Raw genomic sequence first — 18,036 nt, 5'->3', positions numbered from 1 at the left:
GCTGAAACCCCATCACCTGTTTGTGTTTGTTGTTGAAGAGACCAGGATGTCTCTAGTGCTCCATCTAGATCCTCAAGCATTATGCTTCCTATTAATAAGCTGATTCATAAAAATAAAAATCACAAAATACAATTGCCTATAAAAATCACAAGAATACAATTGCCTTAAATTTAAAAAAGCATTTGAAGTAAGTCAGAAAGAGAAAAACACCGTATGCTAACACATATACATGGAATCTAAAAAACAAAAACAAAAACAAAAAACATGGTTACGAAGAACCTAGGGGCAGGGCAGGAATAAAAACGCAGACATAGAGAATGGACTTGAGGACATGGGGAGGGGGAAGGGGAAGCTGGGACGAAGTGAGAGAGTGGCATGGACATATATACATTACCAAATGCCAAATGTAAAACAGATAGCTAGTGGGAAGCAGCCGCATAGCACAGGGAGATCAGCTCGGTGGTTTGTGACCACCTAGAGGGGTGGGATAAGGAGGGTGGGAGGGAGGTGCAAGAGGGAGGGGATATGGGGATATATGTATATGTACAGCTGATTCACCTTGTTATAAAGCAGAAACTAACACACCATTGTAAAGCAATTATACTCCAATAAAGATGTTAAAAAAAATTAAAAAAAATAAAGACCACCTTCAGAAATAAAAAAAATTAAAAAGCATTTTTCCAGAGAACCCAGAATGCTTCTCAGGTCCTCTTGTGCATTTCCCGAGCAGAGAGGAGTAGTGAGGGGAGGGCTTTGAGTTCCAGCTCTGAGTCCGAGGTTTCTGGAGAACGAGCCTCTTATATAAATAAAATTGGGCCGTGCTATTATTCTCCACACTTCAGGCATGTGTGGGAGCCTGTGGCTATTGGATCCCCTTCCCTGCAGGGAAGGTTTAAAAAAAATTCCAGTGGGTATACTACTGGGCATATACCCTGAGAAAACCATAATTCAAAGAGACATGTACCACAACGTTCATTGCAGCACTATGTACAATAGCCAGGACACGGAAGCAACCTAAGTGTCCGTCAACAGACAAATGGATAAAGAAGATGTGGCACATATACACAATGGAATATTACTCAGCCATAAAAAGAAATGAAATTGAACTATTTGTAGTGAGGTGGATGGACCTAGAGTCTGTCATACAGAGTGAAGGAAGTCAGAAGGAGAAAAACAAAATATACGTGTAGGCTAACACATATATATGGAATCTAAAAAAAAAAAAAAAAAAAAGGTTCTGATGTACCTAGGGGCAGGACAGGAATAAAGATGCAGACGTAGAGAATGGACTTGAGGACACGGGGAGGGGGAACGGGAAGCTGGGACGAAGTGAGAGAGTGGCATGGACATATATACACTACCAAACGTAAAATAGATAGCTAGTGGGAAGCAGCTGCATAGCACAGGGAGATCAGCTCGGTGCTTTGTGACCACCTAGAGGGGGGGATAGGGAGGGTGGGAGGGAGGTGCAAGAGGGAGGGGATATGGGGATATATGTATACGTATAGCTGATTCACTGTTATACAGCAGCAACTAACACAACAGTGTAAAGCAATTATACTCCAATAAAGATGTTTAAAAAAAAAATTCCAGTGGGTATAAAGCCCCAAATACATCCCCTTGTTATTTTCCTTTGTCTGTTTCTCTTTCTCCCTCAACTTTTTTTTTTTAATTTTAATTTTTTGATAGAAAGCCCAGGCCAGCCTGCCTGCAGCCCTTGCTAGAGAGCGGAGCTGGCTGTGAGGGCCAGTCAGCCCTGGGTTCTGCGCCTCTGATGCTAGAAGCAGACACAGGATTGTCCTGGGACTTTAGGGGGACTCTTTAGGGGTGTCCTGGGACTTTAGGGGGACACTGGCTCTTCAGGCGTTTCTTCTTCTCTACTGCCAGTCGCAAGGCCTGAAGGAGCTTGTCCTTGTTATTCAGGATGTTATATTCGGAGAGCTTCACCAGCTTGTCGAAGGCGGCCTCCGTGTACGTCAGCTCCTTGGTGGCATAGGGACTTTTGGGACCACAGATGTCAATCTGGCCCTGCTCCAGCTCCTCGGGGCTTCGCTCCACACCTGGAGGAGCAGAAGGACTTGCTGTAGCCCCTTATCACGTGAGGTTGTAATGGTTTGTTTCTGTCCCTCTCCCCGAGGCCCACCCCTGCACACCCACAAGAAAACGTGCCCATGTGCACACTCACACATGCAGATGCGCACGCACACCTCCTAGCCCCCCAGGGCAGGGACATAGCTTGCCCATCTCAGGACCTCCGTGGCACCGCACAGCGCCAGGCTGTGAATGACTGAAAGAGGAGAGCTTGACATCGGCGGTGCACAGGGGCATGGGGGGCTGTTCTTTCTCACCGAAGCCAAGTTTGGCTCAGACAGGAGCTATGTCAGGCTTCCCCGTTAGTGCTGTCGGAAGACTGCACACATCTAAGAACAGGAGCTCTCCATCCAAGGCCAGTTGGGGTGGGACCCGAGCTCACGGCGACTTACCTGGGGCCTTGTACTTTTGGAAGGTGTCGTTGATGAGTGGGAAGAAAATCACAATGGGGGCATCGGATTCCTGGGAGTTCTCCAGCAGGTAGCACTCCTTGAGCTTATCATCCTCCTCCTGCACCTCGTATTTGGGGAAGGGGATGTTCTGCTCGGTGCAGTACTTGCAGGTTTGTTTCATGGGCTGGAACATCACAGGAGGACATGTTTGAGTATCAGGAGGGGTGAGGGTGGGCAAGAAACACAGAATTCTTAGGTCCAGCTTTCTGATTTCCCCAGCTAACAACTCGGGTCTCCAACTGCTTTGCCTATTTGTGCTATTTTTAGGACAAAGCTGGATCAGGATGAAGAGCCTGAGTCAGTAGGCTGGTGTGTGTCCAACCGCAAGCTCCTTCCCCAAGTAAACTGGACAGAAGCCCTTCTGATGATGCTTCACCCACAGACCTGGAGATGTGGGTGGCTCCCTAAGAGGGTGACAGCCATGGCTGGCCAGGCTCCTGCGGGACACGCATGGGCTTTGGAACGTGACAGGACCAGAAAGGACTCTGAAAGGGCATCTTTATAAACATGATGTAACACAAAAAGCAGCAGACTTGGAGTATCAGAATCCCCTTAGTTCTTCCCCGTTCTAAGCTCACTAGCTGTGCAATCTTAAGCAAGCCATTTACCCTCTCTGTGCCTCACCTTCCTCAACTATAACATAGGAATAATAGCAGTTGTGCCATCTACCTCAAAGACATGGCATAAGGATCAAGTGAGATCATGTGTAGGAAAGTATGCTGTCCCTTGTTTACAAACATAGGCCATTATCATTGGTGTCATCCTTGTCATCTGTCTACACTCCCCTTTCCCTGGCCTCAGGATAGGACTGTATTAAAGTAGACCAGGGAGAGGAACCAAGATGGAGGAGTAGAAGGACGTGCTCTCACTCCCTCTTGCGAGAACACCAGAATCACAACTAGCTGCTGGACAATCATCGACAGGAAGACACTGGAACTCACCAAAAAAGATACCCCACATCCAAAGACAAAGGAGAAGCCACAATGAGACGGTAGGAGGGGTGCAATCACAGTAAAATCAAATCCCTTAACTGCTGGGTGGGTGACTCACAGACTGGAGAACACTTATACCACAGAAGTCCACCGACTGGAGTGAAGGTTCTGAGCCCCACGTCAGGCTTCCCAACCTGGGGGTCTGGCAATGGGAGGAGGAATTCCTAGACAATCAGACTTTGAAGGGTAGTGGGAATTGATTGCAGGACTTTGACAGGACTGGGGGAAACAGAGACTCCACTCTTGGAGGGCGCACATAAAGTAGTGTGTGCATCGGGACCCAGGGGAAGGAGCAGTGACCCCAGGGGAGACTGAACCAGACCTACCTGCTAGTGTTGGAGGGTCTCCTGCAGAGGCGGGGGGTGGCTGTGGCTCACCGTGGGGACAAGGACACTGGCAGCAGAAGTTCTGGGAAATACTCCTTGGCATGAGCCCTCCCAGAGTCTGTCATTAGCCCCACCAAAGAGGCCAGGTAGGCTCCAGTGTTGGGTCGCCTCAGGCCAAACAACCAACAGGGAGGGAACCCAGCCCCACCCATCAACATTCAAGAGGATTACAGTTTTACTGAGCTCTGCCCACCAAATCAACAGTCAGCTCTACCCACCACCAGTCCCTCCTATCAGGAAACTTACACAAGCCCCTTACATAGCCTCATCCAGCAAAGGGCAGACAGCAGAAGCAAGAAGAACTACAGTCCTGTAGCCTGTAGAACAAAAACCACATTCACAGAAAGATAGACAAGATGAAAAGGCAGAGGGCTATGTACCAGATGAAGGAACAAGATAAAACCCCAGAAAAACAACTAAATGAAGCAGAGATAGGCAACCTTCCAGAAAAGGAATTCAGAATAATGATAGTGAAGATGATCAGGGACCTCGGAAAAAGAATGGAGGCAAAGATTGAGAAGATGCAAGAAATGTTTAACAAAGACCTAGAAGAATTAAAGAACAAACAAACAGAGATGAACAATACAATAACTGAAATGAAAATTACACTAGAAGGAATCAAAAGCAGAATAACTGAGGCAGAAGAACGGAAAAGCGACCTGGAAGACAGAATGGTGGAATTCACTGCTGTGGAACAGAATAAAGAAAAAAGAATGAAAGGAAATGAAGACAGCCTAAGAGACCTCTGGGACAACATTAAACGCAACAACATTCGCATTATAGGGGTCCCAGGAGGAGAAGAGAGAGAGAAAGGACCAGAGAAAATATTTGAAGAGATTATAGTCGAAAACTTCCCTAATGTGGGAAAGGAAATAGCCACCCAAGTCCAGGAAGCGCAGCGAGTCCCATACAGGATAAACCCAAGGAGAAACACGCCAAGACACATAGTAATCAAATTGGCAAAAATTAAAGACAAAGAAAAATTATTGAAAGCAGCAAGGGAAAAACGACAAATAACATACAAGGGAACTCCCATAAGGTTAACAGCTGATTTCTCAGCAGAAACTCTACAAGCCAGAAGGCAGTGGCATGATATACTTAAAGTGATGAACGGGAAGAACCTACAACCAAGATTACTCTACCCAGCCAGGATCTCATTCAGATTCGACGGAGAAATCAAAAGCTTTACAGACAAGCAAAAGCTAAGAGAATTCAGCACCACCAAACCAGCTCTACAACAAATGCTAAAGGAACCTCTCTAAGTGGGAAACACAAGAGAAGAAAAGGAGCTACAAAAACAAACCCAAAACAATTAAGAAAATGGTCATAGGAACATACATATCGATAATTACCTTAAATGTGAATGGATTAAATGCTCCAACCAAAAGACACAAGCTTGTTGAATGGATACAAAAACAACACCCATATATATGCTGTCAACAAGAGACCCACTTCAGACCTAGGGACACATACAGACTGGAAGTGAGGGGATGGAAAAAGATATTCCATGCAAATGGAAATCAAAAGAAAGCTGGAGTAGCTATACGCATATCAGATAAAATAGACTTTAAAATAAAGAATGTTACAAGAGACAAGGAAGGACACTCCATAATGATCAAGGGATCAATCCAAGAAGAAGATATAACAATTATAAACATATATGCGCCCAACATAGAAGCACCTCAATACATAAGGCAACTGCTAACAGCTATAAAAGAGGAAATCGACAGTAACACAATCATAGTGGGGGACTTTAACACCTCACTTACACCAATGGACAGATCATCTAAAATGAAAATAAATAAGGAAACAGAAGCTTTAAATGACACAATAGACCAGAGAAATTTAATTGATATTTATAGGACATTCCATCCATAAACCGCAGATTACACTTTCTTCTCAAGTGCGCACGGAACATTCTCCAGGATAGATCACATCTTGGGTCACAAATCAAGCCTCAGTAAATTTAAGAAAATTGAAATCATACCAAGCATCTTTTCTGACAACAACGCTATGAGAGTAGAAATGAATTACAGGGGAAAAAACGTAAAAAACAAACACATGGAGGCTAAACAATACGTTACTAAATAACCAAGACATCACAGAAGAAATCAAAGAGGAAATCAAAAAATACCTAGAGACAAATGACAATGAAAACATGACGATCCAAAACCTATGGGATGCAGCAAAAGCAGTTCTAAGAGGGAAGTTTATAGCTATACAAGCCTACCTCAAGAAACAGAAAAATCTCAAGTAAACAATCTAACCTTACACCTAAAGGCACTAGAGGAAGAAGAACAAACAAAACCCAAAGTTAGCAGAAGGAAAGAAATCATAAAGACAAGAGCAGAAATAAATGAAATAGAAACAAAGAAAACAACAGCAAAGATCAATAAAACTAAAAGCTGGTTCTCTGAGAAGATAAACAAAATTGATAAACCATTAGCCAGACTCATCAAGAAAAAGAGGGAGAGGACTCAAACCAATAAAATTAGAAATGAAAAAGGAAAAGTTACAACAGACACCACAGAAATACAAAGCATCCTAAGAGACTGCTACAAGCAACCCTATGCCAATAAAATGGACAACCTGGAAGAAATGGACAAATTCTTAGAAAGGTATAAACTTCCAAGACTGAACCAGGAAGAAATAGAAAATATGAACAGACCAATCACAAGTAATGAAATTGAAACTGTGATTAAAAATCTTCCAACAAACAAAAGTCCAGGACCAGATGGATTCACAGGTGAATTCTATCAAACATTTAGAGAAGAGCTAACACCCATCCTTCTCAAACTCTTCCAAAAAATTGCAGAGGAAGGAACACTCCCAAACTCATTCTATGAGGCCACCATCACCCTGATACCAAAACCAGACAAAGATACTACACAAAAAGAAAATTACAGGCCAATATCACTGATGAATATAGATGCAAAAATCCTCAACAAAATACTAGCAAACAGAATCCAACAACACATTAAAAGGATCATACACCATGATCAAGTGGGATTTATCCCAGGGATGCAAGGATTCTTCAATATACGCAAATCAATCAATGTGATATACCATATTAACAAATTGAAGAATAAAAACCATATGATCATCTCAGTAGATGAAGAAAAAGCTTTTGACAAAATTCAACACCCATTTATGATAAAAACTCTCCAGAAAGTGGCCATAGAGGGAACCTACCTCAACATAATAAAGGCCATATACGACAAAGCCACAGCAAACATCATTCTCAATGGTGAAAAACTGAAAGCATTTCCTCTAAGATCAGGAACAAGACAAGGATGTCCACTCTCACCACTATTATTCAACATAGTCTTGGAAGTCCTAGCCACGGCAATCAGAGAAGAAAAAGAAATAAAAGGAATACAAATTGGAAAAGAAGAAGTAAAACTGTCACTGTTTGCAGATGACATGATACTATACATAGAGAATCCGAAAGATGCCACCAGAAAACTACTAGAGCTAATCAATGAATTTGGTAAAGTTGCAGGATACAAAATTAATGCACAGAAATCTCTTGCATTCCTATACACTAATGATGAAAAATCTGAAAGAGAAATTATGGAAACACTCCCATTTACCATTGCAACAAAAAGAATAAAATACCTAGGAATAAACCTACCTAGGGAGACAAAAGACCTGTATGCAGAAAACTATAAGACACTGATGAAAGAAATTAAAGATGATACCAACAGATGGAGAGATATACCATGTTCTTGGATTGGAAGAATCAATATTGTGAAAATGACTATACAACCCAAAGCAATCTACAGATTCAATGCAATCCCTATCAAATTACCAATGGCATTTTTTATGGAACTAGAACAAATAATCTTAAAATTTGTATGGAGACACAAAAGAACCCGAGTAGCCAAAGCAGTCTTAAGGGAAAAAAACAGAGCTGGAGGAATCAGACTCCCTGACTTCAGACTATACCACAAAGCTACAGTAATCAAGACAATATGGTATTGGCACAAAAACAGAAACATAGATCAATGGAACAAGATAGAAAGCCCAGAGATTAACCCACGCACCTATGGTCAACTAATCTATGACAAAGGAGGCAAAGATATACAATGGAGAAAAGACAGTCTCTTCAATAAGTGGTTCTGGGAAAACTGGACAGCTACATGTAAAAGAATGAAATTAGAACACTCCCTAACACCATACACAAAAATAAACTCAAAATGGATTCGAGACCTAAATGTAAGACCGGACACTAAAAAACTCTTAGAGGAAAACATAGGAAGAACACTCTTTGACATAAATCACAGCAAGATCTTTTTTGATCCACCTCCTAGAGTACTGGAAATAAAAACAAAAGTAAACAAATGGGACCTAATGAAACTTCAAAGCTTTTGCACAGCAAAGGAAACCATCAACAAGACGAAAAGACAACCCTCAGAATGGGAGAAAATATTTGCAAACGAATCAAAGGACAAAGGATTAATCTCCAAAATATATAAACAGCTCATGCAGCTCAATATTAAAGAAACAAACAACCCCATCCAAAAATGGGCAGAAGACCTAAACAGACATTTCTCCAAAGAAGACATACAGATGGCCAAGAAGCACATGAAAAGCTGCTCAACATCGCTAATTATTAGAGAAATGCAAATCAAAACTACAATGAGGTATCACCTCACACCAGTTAGAATGGGCATCATCAGAAAATCTACAAACAACAAATGCTGGAGAGGGTGTGGAGAAAAGAGAACCCTCTTGCACTGTCGGTGGGAGTGTAAATTGATACAGCCACTATGGAGAACAGTATGGAGGTTCTTTAAAAAACTAAAAATAGAATTACCATATGACCCAGCAATCCCACTACTGGGCGTATACCCAGAGAAAACCATAATTCAAAAAGACACATGCACCCCAATGTTCATTGCAGCACTATTTACAATAGCCAGGTCATGGAAGCAACCTAAATGCCCATCGACAGATGAATGGATAAAGAAGTTGTGGTACATATATACAATGGAATATTACTCAGCCATAAAAAGGAACGAAATTGAGTCATTTGTTGAGATGTGGATGGATCTAGAGACTGTCATACAGAGTGAAGTAAGTCAGAAAGAGAAAAACAAATATCGTATATTAACGCATGTATGTGGAACCTAGAAAAATGGTACAGATGAACCGGTTTGCAGGGCAGAAGTTGAGACACAGATGTAGAGAACAAACGTATGGACACCAAGGGGGGAAAACCGCGGTGGGGTGGGGATGGTGGTGTGCTGAATTGGGCGACTGGGATTGACATGTATACACTGATGTGTATAAAATTGAAGACTAATAAGAACCTGCTGTATAAAAAATAATAATAATAATAATAAAATAAATAAATAAAGTAGACCAATAACCAATTTCTTTCCCTTGAAAATCCAGAACTTTTCAAAAGGAAATAAATAAAAATAAATAAAAATCTCTGGTTCTAACTCTTCGGTGTAATTACATGGAGGCTCATACTTCCTGGAAGTGGGGAGACCATGTGATCACTTTGAAAATAGGATTACAAGCTCCTGAAGTGGTACAAAACTTTACAATTGACTGGGCTCTATTAAGGTTATTATTATTATTTTTTAAATAAATTTATGTATTTATTTATTTTTGGCTGCATTGGGTCTTCATTGTTGTGTGCGGGCTTCTCACTGCGGTGGCTTCTTTTATTGCAGAGCACGGGCTCTAGGCACGCAGGCTTCAGTAGTTGTGGCTTGCGGGCTCAGCAGTTATGGCTCGCCGGCTCTAGAGCACAGGCTCGGTAGTTGTAGCGCACGGGCTTAGTTGCTCCACGGCATGTGGGTTCTTCCCGGATCAGGGCTCGAACCCGTGTCCCCTGAATTGGCAGGTGGATTCTCAACCACTGTGCCACCAGGGAAGCCCTAAGGTTACTTTTTAAACTCTTTTTTTCTTTGCAGCTAAAGAATTGCCAAATATGGGAAATGCTCAAATGTAAGAATAAAATTGGAATTAGCTCAGTAAATCTAGTAAACCCATTGCGTGAGGGCCAGCGGGCTACGCCCCTGAGGTTTGGACGTCTAACCTCCATCAGGGATAGTGGCTTGAGCTTCTCTGATGCTAAGTCTAGGAGCCTGTGGGGAGTGGGGCGGGAGCCTTTCTTTGCCAAACTTGCCTTTGTCTGGGACCCAGCACAGTAACTGAGGTGGATGATGAGGTCAGCTTTTCTCTCCGGCCTGAGGATGGGCGGGTAGCTGGAGTTGACGAAGAATGCAGTGTCCAGCAGGCACAAGTGTTTCACGGACCCTGTCAGCTGGTTTGGGAAGCCATCCAGCACCGTGTCTGAAAGTCAAGGCTTGTGGTTATCCTTACTCCTTGGCGCCCTGATCTCAGCAGATGGTCAGAGGCACCTGGTGGGGATGGGATGCCCTGCCCGGAGCTCATCCACTTCAGCCTGGCCTCCAGCCGCCCCGCTTGGTCAGGGTGCCCGGTGAGTCCCAGTGTACCCCTGGGTAGGCTGAAGAAGAACAGCATTACCTGGGGGGTTTAGCAAGTCTTTTATGGAACATGCACAGAAAGCCCACTAACGCTCAGCCACAGAATTTGTGGTGTAGCAGGGGCTTAAGACTATCCTATAAATTAGTGCAAACCGTGGGCCCAGAGCCAGCTGCCTTTTCTGCCCCAGAGAGTGAGGACAAAGATTATTAGCCCAGGCTCAAGCAGCCATTGCAGGCTGTGGCCAAGTAAAATACCAAAGATGGTGGAAAGTCAAATTTAGAGCCTCAGCAGGGTGGGGACGAAGTCCTGAGTTGAAGCTGCAAGACCACAGTTTAAGAGCCAGCTCTGCCACTCACCATTTGGAGGAGCTTGGGCTGGGCCATCCCTGCCCAACTCCGGGGGCAGCACTTACATTAAAAGGTGTCCCCAGGGGCTTCCCTGGTGGTGCAGTGGTTAAGAATCCGCCTGCCAATGCAGTGGACATGGGTTCGAGCTCTGGTCCGGGAAGATCCCACATGCCGCGGAGCAACTAAGCCTTTGCCCCACAACTACTGAGCCCACACGCCATAACTGCTGAAGCCCGCATGCCTAGAGCCTGTGCTCTGCCGCAAGAGAAGCCACCGCAACGAGAGGCCCGCGCACTGCAACGAAGAGTAGCCCCCACTTGCCGCAACTAGAGAAAACCCGCGCACAGCAACGAAGACCCAACGCAGCCAAAAATAAATAAAATAAAATAAATACATTTTTAAAAAATTTATTTATTTATTTATTTATTTATGGCTGTGTTGGGTCTTCACTTTCTATGCGAGGGCTTCCTCTAGTCACGGCGAGCAGGGGCCACCCCTCATCGCGGTGCGTGGGCCCCTCACCGTCGTGGCCCCTCTTGTGGCGGAGCACAAGCTCCAGACGCGCAGGCTCAGCAGCTGTGGCTCACGGGCCCAGCTGCTCCGCGGCATGTGGGATCTTCCCAGACCAGGGCTCGAACCCGTGTCCCCTGCATTGGCAGGCAGACTCTCAACCACTGCGCCACCAGGGAAGCCCCATTTTTTTTTTAAATGAAGAAGAAGAAAAAAAAAAAGGTGTCCCCAGAACACAACTGTAGAAAGTCAGGGCCCACGTTTCCCCAACTGTAAAATGGGGCCAACTTCTACCTGCTGGGATTGTTATACAGATGCTGTATAGAGTCATTGTACAGATTCAATTAATTAAATACACCACCACTCCACCCGCTGTTCAAGGCTTCACCAGATGTAGAATACACTGTGGGGAGAGTCTGCCACTTGGCCCAATGAACATGGGCAGAGGAGTTTTCTCATCCTTTCTCCCTCCACATCCACTTCCCCTTCCTCTAAACAGAGGTAGGCCTCAAGGGGCAGCAGGTAGGGTTACCTTTCCATGTGGAGAACTGGCCATTCTGGTGGTAGTCGGTGTGCAGCTGCAGCCCCAGCAGGAAGTTGTGGAACTCAGACACAAAGCCCCGGTAGGTGAGGATGTTGCGGAAAGTATTGGACAGCCATGACCCTGGCTTCACCACTGTGGTATCCAGGATGTTGGCATCACATTTGGGGATTTCAGGTAGGAGTGGCTCGTCTTCTGCAGGGGAGGGGGGGCATGGAGGACAGGTCACAGAGCTGGAGTCCCCAGATTGCCCAGGTGAAGCACCGCATGGTTGCCCTGCACCCAGGGGTCAGCCTGTAAGTGCAGTGCACACCTTCCTTGTCTAGTTCTCGGAGCCAGGAGGACCCAGGGGAGAGACATAGAACAGGGGCAGGGTAGAGGAGAAGGAGTGGGGTGACAGGCAAGGAGGGGTTCCAGAGAAAACAGAGAGTCCACAAGGGTGACCTTTAACTGCATTCATAGATCCCCACCCTCTGCAGCTCTCCTGGGCGCCGTGCAGCTCTTCCAAGCCTACCACATGGTGCATCCACTCCCCTCGGCCAGGCCAGAGCTGGCAAAGGTGTGTCCAACTACAATCACCCTCCTTTCCAGGCAGGGAAGACCCCCTAGTTGCCTTCCTGTTTCTGTGGGCCATAGGGATGATGTTGAAACACGTGGCAGGTCGACCAGTCCTCCGTTACTGATCCACCTTCCCCACCCCCTATCTCCCAGCCAGGAGGGGAAGCCGGTGGGTCACCCACCGATATCATGCACTCTCTCCCTTGTCCACCTGTGGAAAAACTCCTCGGAGGTGTGGGACAAATTCCAGGCATCGAGCAGGTTCAGGGAGAAGATGCTGCTCCACAAACCTAGGGAGCAGGACCAGTGGTGAGTGGCTCTGCCCAAGAGCCTCCAGGCCCACCCAAACACTGATTGATTCTGCCTTGGACTTGATGCCCCCTCCAAGTCGAGCTGCTCAGGGAGTGGGACAGGTTTTCATTTCCCTCTCCCCACGGTGCAGCTCGACACAAGTGACTCAGCTCTTCTCCACCCTCCTCTTGGAACTGGGAGAGGGTATGAAGGCATATAAGGCACAGCCCCAGGAGAGACTTAATGCTGACAAGTGCAGGCTTCAAGTTCAAGTCCAGAAATCACCCCTTGCATCAGTTAATACACTAGTTTAGGACAGTGCCTGGCACAGGGTGAGCACTCGATAAATGTAACACCATCTCTTATTAGGATTTAAAAAATGCAACACAGTAATAATAATGCTCATGTGAAATCTTTCACATACATTGACCCATTTGAATCCTCCATAAGGTTGGTTTTACTCTTAAGCCCAATTTACAGATGAGAACACTGAAGCTCAGGAAGGTTAGGTAATTTGGCCTACTTTGCACAGCTAATAAATGAGGAGCCAGAGTTCAAGTCCGAGTGTCTCACCTACAGATCTCTGAGCCACATGCTCAACAGCATAGGTGTTCAGAGGAAGGAGAGGCTGCTGGGGGCTGTGGGCTTCGGGGCTGACTTCCCAGAAGAAATGGGGCTTAAGTGGGACTTTCTGGGATGGGTTGGATTTGGGATAGATGGACAGGAAGGGGAGGCAGACAACTAGTTTAAATAAGGGCATAACTGTTGTTGAGGCTGTAAAGATGGGTCCGTTTTTTGCGGTTGCCCTTTGACAGATGTACTTCGGGCTCTGAAGGGGAAAACTCTACGAGTGGACATCTCAGTCAGGCCCCTGCACTCAGTGGGCCTGGCTTCTGGAGGACCAGGGAACATAGTGTTGGGAGCTGGGCCAGGTTTCCCCAGAGACTCTGTCTTCACCCTGAGGTCCCCTCTGGCCCCTTGGATCCCAGGGGCTGGTTCAACCCCCGGAAACAGGCATGTTGCTTCCTGGAACCAGGGGGAAGGGGGTAGAAGTTCCAGAAGCTTCCATCTCAGCCTGCAACTCCCAGTCTGGCTCGGAATGGACACCAGGGAGACGACTGGAGACCAGGACATTGGGAGGGTCCCCTTTGTTCCCCAGTGACCCAGGAGCCCCTGTCAGGTCCTTCTGGGCCCACAGGGTCACAGGGAGATCAGGGCAGTCTGGGAGGCTGGTAGGCGCAGGAGCCTCTCCTGGAATGAGGGTACGCTGACAAATGCCAGGAGGGTCACATGCCCAAGGGATAACCCAAACCAGCGCCAGCACCTGGCACATGATCCTGGGGGAACAGACCGTGTCTCCTAGTCATTCCTCTAATCAAACGCGGAGCCTGTTCCGCATGGGGCGGGGCTCCCAGGGGCCTCCCCCAGCCAGGAGTCACCTAGCATGTAGCATATCCGCGACTCTGGGATCCTCCTCATCAGCCGCCCCATGAAGAACTCGGAGCCGAAGAGCTCGGTGGGAATGAAGCCTCCATACTTCAGCAGGCCCACCTCGTAGGGGGAGAACTCGAACCACTCTGCACACGAAGCAGCAGGGCAAGGTATCAGTCTCAGGCCGGGACGGCCCCGCCCACCCTTCTCCCTGCTGGCGCTGTCTCCCCGGCCGCGAGGAGCCTGGGATGGGGAGGCTGCAGTTCCCCCGCAGGGCACAGGGGGGCGCCCGTGACCGGCTTCTGCTGGCCCGGCAAGACAGTTTTGCAAGCTGCACAGGCTCGTTTGCGCCTCATAAACCCGGACCAAAACCAGACCCCAAAGCAGGGCAGGTCTCTAGAGTCCTTCCATCCTGGCAGCTTAAGAAATGTCTAGGACTCTTTCCCTTCACGAGCTTTATTTCCTCTGTCCCATCAAGTCTCTGCTCAGGGGAGCCACAGGACCCCTGCTGCCCACCGGCTACACACATCTGGGCAGAAGGGGGTAGCCAAGTGGATTTCTTCGGCTGTCAGCACACTCTTGCTGGCAAAGGTATGGTGGCAGGATTCATGCGCTGGGGTACTGAGTGCCCTTGCCTGCTGAGAAGGGACCCACCCCGCCCTGGGTAAATTTCTAGCCACCAGTGTTACCTCTGAAATCCTGGTTGCTTACATCATCCTTGACATTGATGGTGAGGTAGATGGGCAGGGGGTTCTGGCCCTGGCACAAAGCAGCACTCTGATCTGACAGTTTGCATTCATTTCTCTGTGTGGAAAAATAATGGTTAAGGAGAAGCAGCAGACAAGCAGCCAGGAAGCGGTGCAGAATAAGAGGACAGTCTGGACCTCTGGCAGCCCACCAGGCTCCTGAGCCCACCAGGCTGCTCTGGAGAGCTCACCTGACACCAGACAAACTGCTCTTAAAATGTACCCGAAAATGTTCACTCATCCTTGGGCCATTCATCACCCCAGACACATGGACAGGGTGGGGACTGGATCTGCAGTTTAGGGCCGTCCTTCAGAGTCCTGGGGTTCTCCTCGAGTCCCAGGGACCAGAGAATGAAAAGGCGGGGGTGGAGGAGGCCACCACTGCCCCCTCTTCATCCTCATCATCTTCCCCCCTAATCAAACCAGAGCAGCTCCATTTTAAAAAAATCTGCTTTGCATGTTGGGCTCTCTCATAAATTCATTTGGGAGGAAAAAAAAAGATTCTTCTTTGTTAACAAAAGATTTGGAAACTTGGCACCGGATGGCAGTCAAATTCCCTCTAAGTCCCCAGAGCACTAAGTGGTGTAATCAAAGTGGGAGTCCTGCAGATCAGCCTGGACCACAGGCCACCTCCCAAAGTGAATCAGCCAGTGTAGACAAGGCCAGTGGAGGTTTCAGAGGACCAGGCTCTGACCCTAGGCCAAGCAGCTGCCTGGTGGGTGACATCCATGGGTGCCCGAGCGTGTAAAGGCCACAGAACCTGTGTGGGATGGTAAACACGTGTGGGTCAAACAACTCTTAGGCCTCCCTTGAAAGGCCAACAGGATGCCTGTCAGAACTGGGCCCAGAGATATGGGCACCACAGCAATGACCATCATGGAAGGAGAGGAAGTTGCAGACTCAGGGAAGAGCCCAATCCACACTCATTGTCAAGGGGGCCTGAGGCAAAGGAGCTCCTGCCTTGGCCAGAGTGGAAGAGCAGAGGCCTCCTTCCATCAATCCTAGACTTGCTTTCCCAGGAACCTAGGCTCCTTCCCACACCAAACCCTGGGCAATGCTCAGACTCTAATGTTAAAAAAAGCTTTCCTCCTCACCACATGGAGCACTAACTACTGTTAGAAATATTAACTGTTGGGGATTAACCAAGATGGCGGAGTAGAAGGACGTGCTCTCACTCCCTCTTGCGAGAGCACCAGAATCACAACTGGCTGCTGGACAATCATTGATAGGAAGACCCTGGACTTCACCAAGGAGGATACCCCACGTCCAAGGACAGAGAAGAAGCCACAGTGAGACGGTAGGAGGGGCGCAATCAGAGTAAAATCAAATCCCATAACTGCTAGGTGGGTGGCTCACAGACTGGCGAACACTTATACCACAGAAGTCCACCGACTGGAGTGAAGGTTCTGAGCCCCACGTCAGGCTTCCCAACCTGGGGGTCCAGCTACGGGAGGAGGAATTCCTAGAGAATCAGACTTTGAAGCCTAGTGGGAATTGATTGCAGGACTTTGACAGGACTGGGGGGAAACAGAGACCCCACTCTTGGAGGGCACACACAAAGTAATGTGTGCATCGGGACCCAGGGGAAGGAGCAGTGACCCTGGGGGAGACTGAACCAGACCTACCTGCTGGTGTTGGGGGGTCCCCTGCAGAGGTGAGTGGTGGCTCTGTTTCACCGTGGGGATAAGGACACTGGCAGCAGAGGTTCTGGGAAGTTCTCCTTGGCGTGAGCCCTCCCAGAGTCTGCCATTAACCCCACCAAAGAGCACGGGTAGGCTCCAGTGTTGGGTTGCCTCAGGCAAAACAACCAACAGGGAGGGAACCCAGCCCCACCCATCAACAGTCAAGTGGATTAAGGTTTTACTGAGCTCTGACCGCCACAGCAACAGGGAGGGAACCCAGCCCCACCCATCAACAGTCAAGTGGATTAAGGTTTTACTGAGCTCTGACCGCCACAGCAACAGTCAGCTCTACCCACCACCAGAGCCTCCCATCAAGCCTCTTAGATAGCCTCAACCACCAGAGGGCAGACAACAGAAGCAAGAAAAACTACAATCCTGCAGCCTGTGGACCAAAAACCACAGTTACAGAAAGATAGAGAAGATGAAAAGGCAGAGGGCTATGTACCAGATGAAGGAACAAGAAAAAACCCCAGAAAAAACAACTAAATGAAGTGGAGATAGGCAACCTTCCAGAAAAAGAATTCAGAATAATGATAGTGAAGATGATCCAGGACCTCGGAATAAGAATGGAGGCAAAGATTGAGAAGATGCAAGAAATGATTAACAAAGACCTAGAAGAATTAAAGAACAAACAAACAGAGATGAACAATACAATAACTGAAATGAAAACTACACTAGAAGGAATCAATAGCAGAATAACTGAGGCAGAAGAACGGAAAAGCGACCTGGAAGACAGAATGGTGGAATTCACTGCTGTGGAACAGAATAAAGAAAAAAGAATGAAAGGAAATGAAGACAGCCTAAGAGACCTCTGGGACAACATTAAACGCAACAACATTCACATTATAGGGGTCCCAGAAGGAGAAGAGAGAGAGAAAGGACCAGAGAAAATATTTGAAGAGATTATAGTCGAAAACTTCCCTAACATGGGAAAGGAAATAGCCACCCAAGTCCAGGAAGCGCAGAGAGTCCCATACAGAATAAACCCAAGGAGAAACACGCCGAGACACATAGTAATCAAAGTGGCAAAAATTAAAGACAAAGAAAAATTATTGAAAGCAGCAAGGGAAAAACGACAAATAACATACAAGGGAACTCCCATAAGGTTAACAGCTGATTTCTCAGCAGAAACTCTGCAAGCCAGAAGGGAGTGGCATGATATACTTAAAGTGATGAAAGGGAAGAACCTACAACCAAGATTACTCTACCCGGCAAGGATCTCATTTAGATTTGATGGAGAAATCAAAAGCTTTACAGACAAGCAAAAGCTAAGAGAATTCAGCACCACCAAACCAGCTCTACAACAAATGCTAAAGGAACTTCTCTAAGTGGGAAACACAAGAGAAGAAAAGGACCTACAAAAACAAACCCAAAACAATTAAGAAAATGGTCATAGGAACATACATATCGATAATTACCTTAAACGTGAATGGATTAAATGCCCCAACCAAAAGACATAGACTGGCTGAATGGATACAACAACAAGACCCATATATATGCTGTCTACAAGAGACCCACTTTAGACCTAGGGACACATACAG

The 18,036-nt window shown here is 46.8% G+C and overlaps 1 protein-coding gene across 3 annotated transcripts in view; it reads right to left on the bottom strand.

The window, feature by feature from the left end:
• Nucleotides 1-1,540: 1,540 nt before the first annotated feature.
• The window catches only part of PLA2G4E (phospholipase A2 group IVE), a 64,580-nt gene continuing 48,084 nt past the window's right edge, over nucleotides 1,541-18,036 (bottom strand). For 2 of the 3 annotated variants that reach the window (XM_036845148.1, XM_036845145.1), the window contains exons 14-20: nucleotides 14,757-14,871; nucleotides 14,076-14,213; nucleotides 12,528-12,635; nucleotides 11,779-11,982; nucleotides 10,067-10,233; nucleotides 2,484-2,667; nucleotides 1,541-2,060 (exon numbers count right to left, since the gene is read on the bottom strand). In XM_036845148.1, the coding sequence (XP_036701043.1) occupies nucleotides 1,822-2,060; nucleotides 2,484-2,667; nucleotides 10,067-10,233; nucleotides 11,779-11,982; nucleotides 12,528-12,635; nucleotides 14,076-14,213; nucleotides 14,757-14,871 (1,155 nt within the window). In that variant the 3' untranslated portion in view covers nucleotides 1,541-1,821. The remainder of the gene's footprint in view (nucleotides 2,061-2,483; nucleotides 2,668-10,066; nucleotides 10,234-11,778; nucleotides 11,983-12,527; nucleotides 12,636-14,075; nucleotides 14,214-14,756; nucleotides 14,872-18,036) is intronic. The other variant, XM_036845146.1, reaches the window with a different exon arrangement.

The sequence above is a fragment of the Balaenoptera musculus genome, chromosome 2 (assembly GCF_009873245.2).
Source record: "Balaenoptera musculus isolate JJ_BM4_2016_0621 chromosome 2, mBalMus1.pri.v3, whole genome shotgun sequence".
In the NCBI taxonomy this organism is placed as follows: Eukaryota; Metazoa; Chordata; class Mammalia; order Artiodactyla; family Balaenopteridae; genus Balaenoptera; species Balaenoptera musculus.
This window is presented reverse-complemented; position numbering and strand designations above follow the sequence as displayed.